Source organism: Chiloscyllium plagiosum, unplaced genomic scaffold, assembly GCF_037043375.1.
Source record: "Chiloscyllium plagiosum isolate Xiang-an unplaced genomic scaffold, Cpla_swu_hap1 HiC_scaffold_51, whole genome shotgun sequence".
Lineage (NCBI taxonomy): Eukaryota > Metazoa > Chordata > Chondrichthyes > Orectolobiformes > Hemiscylliidae > Chiloscyllium > Chiloscyllium plagiosum.
The window spans coordinates 38,120,832-38,131,994 of NW_028270189.1; the positions used below are offsets into that span (position 1 = coordinate 38,120,832).

General features: G+C 42.0%; 1 protein-coding gene across 1 annotated transcript in view; it reads right to left on the minus strand.

The window, feature by feature from the left end:
* Positions 1-10,156, minus strand: part of LOC148135179 (putative G protein-coupled receptor 139) — a 93,758-nt gene extending 83,602 nt beyond the window's left edge. The window contains exon 1 of the mRNA XM_087985243.1: positions 10,024-10,156. Within this exon, the coding sequence (XP_087841369.1) occupies positions 10,024-10,156 (133 nt within the window). The remainder of the gene's footprint in view (positions 1-10,023) is intronic.
* Between the last annotated feature and the right edge of the window lie 1,007 nt (positions 10,157-11,163).

Genomic DNA, 11,163 nt, shown 5'->3' on the forward strand with positions numbered 1-11,163 from the left:
AATATGTGTTGGAATCCAAAGTACACACGCAGAAAGCTGGAAGAGCAGATTAAGCAAGGCAGCATCAAGACGTTGAGAAGTGAACGCCTTGGATATAACCCTTCGTCAGGACTGTGCTGGGAGTAAGGGGTTTTATAGATTAAGTGGCGGGTGAGGGAGGAGGAGGCTGAGGTGGCGAGGTGGGGGATAAGTGAACACAGATGAAGGGTATCAGCGAGTTGTTGATGGGAGGGCTGAATCCAGTTGGTAGCTGGACAAAAGCCTGCTCAGAGGAATGGAAGGGAGGGGAGAGCCTGGGAAGGGAGTCGGGGGATTTGAAGGGAGGTTATTTGAAATTGGAGAATTCAATGTTGAGTCCCCGGGGTGTAGGCTGCACAGGTGACAGATGAGATCTTGTTCCTCCAAATTATGGTTTGGTTCATTGTGGCAATGGAGGAGGCCAAGAATGCCTATGCCGGAAAGGGATTGGGAAATAGAATTGAAATAGTAAGTGACTGGGAGGTCTTCCATTCCACCTAACGACCCTACCTTTCAGCTCGCAACCGGATTCATCACTCCCATCGCACAACCAGGTTGCACCCACCACTTGTGTCCACATATCCATAACTCACCATCCCCCTGATCTCCCCACCCCAACTACCCCTTCCCTCTTTATCTGCAGCTCCCCCTATCCACCAACCCAGTTCTAAAGGACATTTATACCTGAAATGTTGACTTTCCCAGCTCATGATGCTGCATGGCTTGCAGTGTTTTTTCAGCTTTCCATTTGTCTCCTATAACTCAGGAAGATCGAGTCTCGTCAGCACAACGTCTTGGTAGGCAGGAACCACGGGCTTCCCACTGAAGTCTTTGAATGCCTTCCCTCTGGCCAGGAGGAAGACATTCAGTCCCTCGAGACATTGACACATGAACAGAAGAGGCCATACAGCCCCTCCAAACTGTTACACTGAAATAGGAGGATGTCATTGTTGCTGCAACACGACAAATGAGGCGTAGATGGCATAGACAGACTGCTCCACGTTGTTCCTCCTGGCCCCATTGCTAATGGTACACACGTGCTATGTTAACGTGGTTTGCTGACCATGAGGAGGGAAAGTGATTGGTTTGTATCAAGTCCCAAGGAAGCACCTTCCATGTCCGAGATATTACGGACTAGGCTAGACCACTCAAAACATTTTTAAGCAGGCAGCCCAGAGCATACCTTTGCAATTTATTTCGGTAAGTGCACAATGAAAATTACCCAGAGAAATTTAGCTAGGTTGACTACTAGATTTTAAAACAGACAAAAACTTTATTCATAAAATTAAACAAGAAAACTCAAAGAACAGAATAAAGAATCACGACAGAATTCAACCTATTCAGCTAGACTTAATTATTCTATTCTGAATATATACAATAGTCGCAATGCGCAAACTCCCAATAAAAACCAGTATAAATGGAACACAAACTTCCAGGTAGAAGTTGAAGGTCAGAAAAGAGAGAGAGTTTCCACACAGCTCCCAGTTGAACTTCCCAGTTCAAAACTAAACTGAAAACTGCTAAGCTCAGTTAGTTCAGCAAAAATAGCTCACCACTCTCTGTTAATTATACTGGTCACTTATAAAGCATGACCACTTTGGCCTGAAGTCTCATCTGTTTCCATGTAAACCAAAGGCCTCTGAAAATCCTTTTCATCTCTGTACCAAACCAGATTGATCGGAGCTTGGCCCCGTTTTATTGTACCTCTGAAAAAAAATCAAGGACAGAGTCTCCTTGAGCCAAGGAACAGCTTTTAGACAAAAAATGGACTTGCTTTGTGATATGTCACCTCTCCCTAACAAAGAACCATCGATGCTAAAAGATGGCTGCATTTTTAACCCTTCAAACCCAGTTAGTAGTGTCAATACAGACAGATACACTATACTAACTGTAAACATTCAAACACAAACCTATGCAAATTCAGGCCGCGGTACACCCACCATCGAACACCTCAATATCTAATTCGAGTCTCAATAACTCATCAGCTTTCACGTTTTCACGACCTGCCACATGCACAATGGTCAGATTGAATGGCTGCAACAACAAGCTCCATCTTAGCAATCTGATATTTTTGTCCTTAATATTTTCGACAAATGTCAATGTGTCGTGATCAGTGTATACGATTGTCTCAGTTGCATTGCTGGTGATATAAACAACTGTTCTGGTGTAATGCCAACAACAAGTTTAAAGTCTCTTTCTCCACCGTTGAACATTTCTGTGGATGAACGTTCGACTTCCCAGAAAAATACCCGATGGGTCTTTCTATTCCCTCAAGATCCTCCTGCAGCAAACCCGGACCGACACCCCCATCACTGGCAACGTTAGCCACCTTGAAAGGTTTCATGTAATCTCGTGTAGCTAATACTGGGGGCAATGGTTAACACAGTCTTTCGGCTGTAAAATGCCTTTTGACAGTCCTCTGTGCACTGAGAGTTCTTGCCCTTGTCAATTCGGTGAGCGGAGCAGCCACACTGTTTAAAGTTTGGCAGAAACTTTCAGTAAAATCCAGTCAATCCCAGGAACCGTAGCACTGCATATTTCTTTTTGTCGACGGTGTGAAACATTCCCCAACTACTTTCATTTTCATACCTCATGGGGCCATTTGTTCATGTCCAATAACGTGAGCCAAGGAACGTGACTTGGGCTTTCTCAAATTCACTTTTAGCGAGGTTAACCACCAAGCCTACCTTCTGAAGTCAATTGAACAAGTCCGATAAATGCTGTAAATGTTCAGTTCATGAGTGACTAAAAACCACCAGGTCATCAATGTACACCACATAGTTGGGTAATCCGGAAATGACCTTATTATCAGTCCCTTAAACGTGGCTGGATCGTTTTTCATAACAAATGCCACAACTTTGAACTGATATAGTCCATTTGGCATTATGAAAGCCGAAATTGCCTTCGCTCTCTCTGGCAGAGGTTCTTGCCAGGAGCCTCTGAGCAAATCCAACTTAGAATGTAAATAATTTCTCCCATTGTTTCGACACAATTCTCCAAATATGGAATTGGATATGCATCAGTCTTTGTAACGGCATTGACTTTGTGATAGTCCACACATGGCCATTGGGTACCATCTGGCTTTGGTCCCATGACTATATGTGAACTCCAATCACTGTAACTCACTTCGATTATGACATCTTGGAGTGTGCGCTCTGTCTACTTCTGAACCTGTGCCAATTTTGGACAGCCATGCCTCTCAGGATGTTGCTTAATCAGAACAGAATACCCTGTGTCTACATCATGCGCAATTATGTTCGTACCTCCCAGTTTATTGCCGCATATCTCTCCACGATATCGTAATAACTCTTTCAGGTCACTTTGCTTTTCTTGTGGAAGGTAACTCAATAGTTTCTCCCAATTTTTGACAACTTTCTCATTGTTCAATTTGATTTGAGGAATGTCCAATTCAGAATCCTCTGAACTTGGTTCTTCCTTCTGTGCTGTAATCATTAACACCTTCTCCTCTTGCTTTTCTTCCATTTCAAAATACCTTTTGAGCATATTCACATGACACACTCTGCGAGATCTCATCCTGTCTGGAGTCCGTATCAAGTAGTTCATCTCATTCAATTTCTTCCCAATTTGATAAGGTACACTAAAACTTGCTTCTAAAGACTCAACTGTTACTGGAAGTAACACGAATACCTTATTCCCAATTGCAAAATTGCGAAGTTGTGATTTCTGATCCACTTCCTGTTTCATTGTACGCTGCAATACTTTTAAATGCTGTATAGCCAACTCTCCAGCTCTATTTAAGCGTTTCCTAAATTTTGACACATCGTTCAAATGGGTGGTCTCTGAATTCTGATTTATTAATTTCTCGTTAACCAATAGTAATGGTCCTTTTACTTCATGCCCACAAATTAATTCAAATAGTCTGAATTTGGTCAATTCATTTCGTGCGTCTCTGAATTTCCTTATCGCATTAATCTGGATAATCCTGACCATAAACCCTCAACATTTTCTTCACTGTTTGATACCATCTCGCTCATGCTCACTGTGATTCCGAATACTACGTCGTAGACTTGAATTGATTTATTCCTAAGTTATCCATCACCTGCTTGAATAGTTCAGATGTGAGGTTTGATCTGTCTGAATCTGTATTGGTAGTCCGTACCTAGTTAAAAAAAAAGCTTTTTTTTCTACAACACTTTTAGCTGTAATGTTGCATAATGGGTCTGCCTCTGGAAATCTCGTCGACACATCCATTATTGTTAATAAATACTTATTCCCACTTTTGGGTTGAGATAGGGGACCTACACAATCTATCAACACTCTTGGGAAAGGTTTCTCAAATGTTGGAATCGGTATTAAAGTTGCAGGTTTTATTACTGCCTGTGTGACATGTTTGAGATGTCTGGCAATATTCAACTACAAATTTTGTGTAGTCCAGGCCAATGAAAATAGCTTTGTATTTCAGCCTGTATTGTCCTCACCCCGAAATGATCTCCAAGTGGTCGCTCATGTGTCACTCGCAGCACCTCCTTTCTACACTCAACAGACAAAACAATTTGATGAATTTCTGTCCACGTCTGACCTGCTTCAGTGTGTGCTGATCCCCATATCCGCATTAAAACATCATTTATTAAGTAATAACACACAGGAATGCATTCATTTTCTTTCTTGTTAAACATCTTTTGAGATAACTTTTTTAACTCCTCATCTTTCTACTGTAATTCAATCAACTTAGCAGAGCTAAAAATACGTTCATGTTTTCCTACTTGCTCCTTCTCTGTTCCACTTATCAGATCAAAAAGAAACGTTCAGATAACTCTACGTCAGCTTCCTTGTCTGTGCCTTTTGCCTGCTTAAACCCGTGTATCTGTGATCTTCTGATCACGCAATCAGGGGAAATTCCTGGATAAACATTTTCCAGGTTTTCAGTTGCCTGCATCTCCACTGGCTTTTCAACTAGAGTAGGCAGCACGCCTACCAGTGAATCAGCTATATTATTTGCAAGGACAAATTTTATTCCGGGAGCTGAGAGTTAGGGGTCCAGTACTCCTACCACACATTCTCCACTCTTCTCTGGACTCTCCAGCCTCACTTTACATAACTGAGCACTTTTTGTTTCACTATGAATTCCTGTTACCAGCATATTTTCTGGTAATAGTCTCTCAAGAGTGCATAAAGCCTCACCCCTCAGCATTACAGATTGCAAAGATGCTGTGTCAATTAATATTGGAACCTCCTTGCCAATTACTGCTGGCCTATATGAATAAACTTTACCCTTTCATGTAAGTTTATTATGCAGAATTGGCACGCCCACTGATCATCTAGTACACTCTGAGGCAGTAGCCTTACTTCCCTCACGCTTTTTGTTACGAGTCCAACAAAACTTCCAGGCTTGTCTAGTTATCCTACATAGTTATCCTATATCTCCCACCTCATCAACACTGTGATTTTGTGTGGCCCACTTTATTACAATCAAAACACCATAGTATTTTAACTTCTTTGTCCCCCTCAAGGTTTTCTTTATTACTGTGGTAAATTATCCTTGTGATCTACGCTGTGATCTACCTTTCCCTTTGCACGTGAGGATATCTCTTTGCTCCAATTTCTGTCCCTCAGAGACCATAACTGGTTCTGGAAGCCAAACCAAGTTTATGGACCAGTTCATAATCATCAGCCATTTCAGCAACTAACCTTGCTGCTTACACTCTCTGCTCTTCCACCTGAGTTTGCACTACTTCAGGCAGTGATTTTTTAGAATTCCTCCAAGTACTAACCTCTCTAAGGGCATTATAGCTTTGTTCGAATTTTAAAGCTCATATCCAACTATCGAAATTAGTCTGTTTGATCCTTACAAACTCAGTGTAGTTTGACCAGGATTCCTCATTAGATTCCTGGAAGGTTGCCAATGCAGACAAAATGTTTTTTTAACCTCCTCGTTCTCCCCAGATACCTCCTCTGATAGGGATGTGAGTACCTCACCAGTCCGACCTACACATTTGGTTTGGATCAACAAAACCCGCAATGCCCCTGGCCACTGCATTTGTTTAGCCAACTTTTCAAATGAGATGCAAAGGTCTTCTGACTACCAGGGGCTTGCTCATCCTCACTCTCTTCTTAACTAAGCGCACCCTCAGCCGTTATCTCCAGCCTTTTACACTGACTTTCCTTTTTAAGTGTCAGTTTTTGCTATTCAAAAGCTGTCTCTTTCTCTCTCCCCTGTTGCTCTCCCTTTTGCCAATTTTTTTACTCTCTGTTCTCCTGCTCTCTTCCACACCCCCACACCCCCACCACCTTCTGCATTTTATCGAATGTCAAATGTTTCATTTTGGCTGCCCTTTCCTTACCTCTCGACATTAACTCAAGATGTTTCATTTGCAACTGAATTCTTGCCATCTCTGTAGATTCTGATGGTTTCTCCAGTAAGTTTAATTGACGAGCTACGGCTGTAATTATCTCTCCGTTCCTCTCAGAAGCAGTCACGTCCAATTCCAGCTTCTCAGCTAATTCTTGCAACTTGGTCTTATTCACTTTTCGTAAAATTTCCAAAGTCACTGCATGCACACCCAGGAAACGTTTGGCGACTGAAATAGCCATTACTATTCGAAGCTTTGTCAACCCAATCAAACTAATACCCGAAATAAAGACACTAGCACCTCCCACTCGCTGTTGAAAATCCAGCAATGAGTCCCCACTCTGTTATGGACGAGGCTAGACCACTCAAATCATTCTTAAGCAAGCAGCCCTGAGCATAACTTTGCAGTTTGTTTTGTCCATTATCCAATGAAAATTACCGGGAGTACTTTAGCTAGGATGTTTTTAAATCAGACAAAAACGTTATTCACAAAGTTACACAATGAAACACAATGAACAGAATAAAGAACCCCTACAGATTTCAACCTATCCAGCTAGACTTAATTATGCTATTCCAAATACACACAATAGTCCCAATAATCAAACTTCCTTGAAAAAACGTTATAATGGAATGCATGCTTCCAGGTTGAAGCTGAAGGGCAGAAAAGAGAGAGAGTTTCCACGTAGCTCTCAGTTGAACTTCCCAGTTCAAGACTTAACTGAAAACTGCTCAGCTCAGCTCAACTCAGCTAGCTCAGCTAAAAGAGCTGACCACTCCCCGTTTATTATACAGGTTACTTCGAAAGCATGACAACTTTGCCATGTAGTTTCATCTGTTTACATATAAATAAAAGGCCTCTGAAAATCTCTTTCGTGTCTGCACCAAACCAGACTGATCGCAGCCTGACCCCGTTTTATTGACCCTCTGAAAAACATCAAGGACAGAGTCAACTTGAGCCAATGAACAGCTTTTAGCAAAAACGAAGTCAGAGAAGACAGGCTAGTGTTCTGTGTGGAGGTAAGAGCTGTTGGGAATGGCTAATACTATCTGGTGACAGATTTGTGAACAACATGACGTTCAATACAGGGTCACATACCAACTGTACATCCAGACGGTGAGACTTCATTCAGAACCTGGAGCTCTCTCTCAACCAACATGGGGGCTCAATAGATCTCTGTAAACTTTCATCGAGTCATAGAATCCCACAGCACAGAGACAGGCCCATTATCTCAAACAGGTTCATGCTGATCAAAATGTCCATCCATGAAAACCCCATTTCCCTGCGCATGGTCCATATCCTTCTAAACCTTTCCTATCTATACATTTGTCCAAATGTGAAGGCACGTATCATGGAAAACATGTTCTATCCAATGCTATCCGTATTTTGTTTTGGAAATAATGAGTGTTGATTCATAACACTCCAGTGTTAATGCAATCACGTTTCATTCTTTTTGTATCGTTACAGATTAAACACTCATTTCTTTCACACTCTCCTCATGGTACCATCACCGCAGGGATTGGTCTGGTGAAACTCCATCACACCGTCTCTCTGTACCAAGGAGATCATTGATTATAAATGAAAGAAAATACTGTCTCAAGTACACTCCACAACTGCAGGACGGTGTCTTCACTCATACTTTAATCATTTGTAATGAACGCACCTACTCATTTATTATGCTGATTACTTGCTGAGTCATTCAGTCATAGAGATGCACAGCATGGAAACAGATCCTTCGGTCCAACCCGTCCATGCCGACCAGATATCCCAACCCAATCTAGTCCCACCTGCCAGTACCCGACTGCTCTGTATGAATTCTGTTAGTGCCCCATGATCAAGGACATCCAGCTCCTTTTCACCAAGAGGACTTCCCATCATCTCGCCTTCTCATAAATACAAAATGCGAAGGATGGCATTTTTTGCCAATCATTTATTTATGAAGCAAAGTCACACCAACAACAACATCACTGTTGCCATTGGAGTTGATTGGAGATACTGAGGATGCGATGATCTCGCTGTATTGTCTCCGAATATTAATCCAGGGAATCAGGTAATGACCCAGACACCGGATCCGAATCCGACAAAGGCAAATGTTGGGAATTGAATTCAATAAAATATCAGGAATTAAGAATCAAATGAAACAATGAAACCATTGTCGATTGTCCTACCTGGCACCCTCATGCCCTTCAGGAAAGGAAATCTACCATCTTCAGCTGGTCGGGCTTACATGGAACTCCAGACCCACAGCAATGTGGTGAACTCTCAGTTGCAGTTTGAAATAGCTAAGCCATCCACTCAGTTATATCAGTCACTTCAAAGCCTCAAAGAAAATAAACCGCATGGACCTCAGCACTGACGACGAACAGCCCACAGACTGCAGTGGGTGAGGAAGGCAGCTCACCAAAACCTTCTCAAGGACAATGAGGAAAGGGAATTAAATGTTGGCCCAGCATCCCATTCATGAATAAAGGAACATGATCCCACTCAGGGAAGAGAGAAAAACAGACATAAATAACTTTAAACAGGAACTTTGACATATACCTTACATGGTCATAGTTATCGGTAATATGGGAACAGGAGAAACATAAGTAAGGTTTAATTTCATTTTTTATTTCCATCCCAGCTGATCATCAACAATCCCTTAGTTTGCTTCTTTCTCTCTATCTCTCTCTTTCTCCATCTATTCAACTCAGTCCTTTTCCCCTTCATAACAGATGTCAGTGTCACCAACATCAATCACGCTATTTCCCAACTGTGTTCAGTTCTGATCTATTTTTCTCTCGACCCGCTGTGGAAGATGGGCTGCCACACCTGCTCAGTTTGTCTTGCACTTTCTCATTCGTTATTGTTTCTGATCTGTTGCATCATTCTTTGCTTTATTTAACCTTTAATTTTGTTATTACTTGGAATGTCTGCATCGCTGACAGGGGCAGCATTTGTTGACCTAACCAAGTGTCTTTTTCTGCGAGGTCATTCTTTCAGGCAGTACAGAACAAAGCACCTTGCTGTGGGTTTCACATCATTCTTAAGCCAGGCCAGATAATAACACAAGATCTATTTACCAAAGGACATCAGTGAAATAGATAAACATATAGACAAAATGCAGGAAACGTTATGGTTGTTATTTCCAATTCCTGTCTTTTGTATTTACTTTCTGACATCGTCTGTGGTAGGATGTGGAACAGTGTCTGTCTGTGTCATAACCTGTGCATCTGAATTACATTTCTTCCGACATTACTGCTCTGAGATAGTGTTCGTGTCATTAAGTTATTTTAGAGACAAGAACAAAGTTGTGATCGAAATATTTGCAACTGAAAGAGTGCTTTGAGGAGACATGGAACCATAAAGACTGAATTTTACCAAAGCATAGATAATGGTTTATTAAGCGTCAGTCTGAAGCCAAGGTGGTGACTGGGCATATAATCGAGCTGGTAGTGGACATGTTTTGTGATGGATAGAATAACGAGACATAAATGAATTTCATTTATTTAAATTCGGTATTGTGAACAGTCTCGTTCTCCGATGTTTGTGAGGGTGGGGGTGTGGGCGGTTCTGAAATTTGTGGGGAACCAATGGAATTTGCATTTGAAACTGAAGACAATAGTTTCCGTCTTTGTCAAATATCGATAACAGAAATAGCAACGAAGTTCGCCTTGGTTGAAGAGATTAATAAATGGATAGAGATGAAGAAACTTACCAGGAACACCAATAATAGCGAGGATAGGATAGTAACCCGCCTGGATAATCATCAGTGCACCATATATCCGATATGGCAATGTTGACCTGGACCAGGAAAAAAGGAAAATACCCCAGGATAAACTCCTGTCCATTGTTGCAGCATTCCAGTCTAATGTTCGCAGATTCTGATCCATTAGTGGATCATTCCAGACTATTCTCAGACGTTTAAATCTCCTTTTTCTGTCACTGCAGCTGCTGATCGATTTGAGCGTTGGAGTTGATGCATCTGCTGCTACAATGGCATAAACCATTGCAAGAGGCCCCTTACTAATAGGAGACGGAAAACATCCAGTGACATAACTAAGATCCATGGAGACTGGCATCACTTACAGTCACTGAACAAACAGCTCCATTTAACCCCTTTTAGTATGGTTCCTTCAGTTCACAAAAACTACTGGACTGGATTGAATGTTTGCACCGTTGGCTATTGGTCACATCTCCCATCACCCATTGCTCTCGTGAAGTTAGTATTGAGGGAGAATGATGCATAGTTTCTTATCGCAGGCTAGATGATTCTGCTGCGTTGTCCGTTTGCAATACTGTAACCTGCTGAACCTCCCACCACCACCACCCTCAAATACCACAATCTACATGCTGTTAGCGTGCAGATCTCTCCTCGACTAAAACAGGCACCAGCCAATATATTTACAGTGGATATATTTGCAGTCCAATGCATAGGAAATGTGAATTTGCCTGGGCATTCCTTTAATTTTCTCTCTTTTTCTGGCCATTTCTCCATCCATCCAATTTAAACCTGGCCCCCACCTCTCTCTCCAACCCAACCATCCATGATACCAGGATAAATAATATCATTTCCCAGTTTGCTTTCAGTTGTGAGGCAGGGTCACTGGACTCAAACCGTTATCTGCATTTCTCCTGACAGAGGCTGCCATACCTGCGAGATTCTCCAACACTTTCAGACGCTGGAGAATTTTATTTTCGATCTTAAGCACTCACCGTTTCTTGGTTTAGTTCACCTTTCATGTTGTTGTTTCCCCGAATGTCAGCATCACGGGCAAGGGCAGCATTTGTTGTCCATCACTAATTGTCTGTGACTACACGGCCATTAGTCAAGACAAAATGGAGCCAACAATGTTTT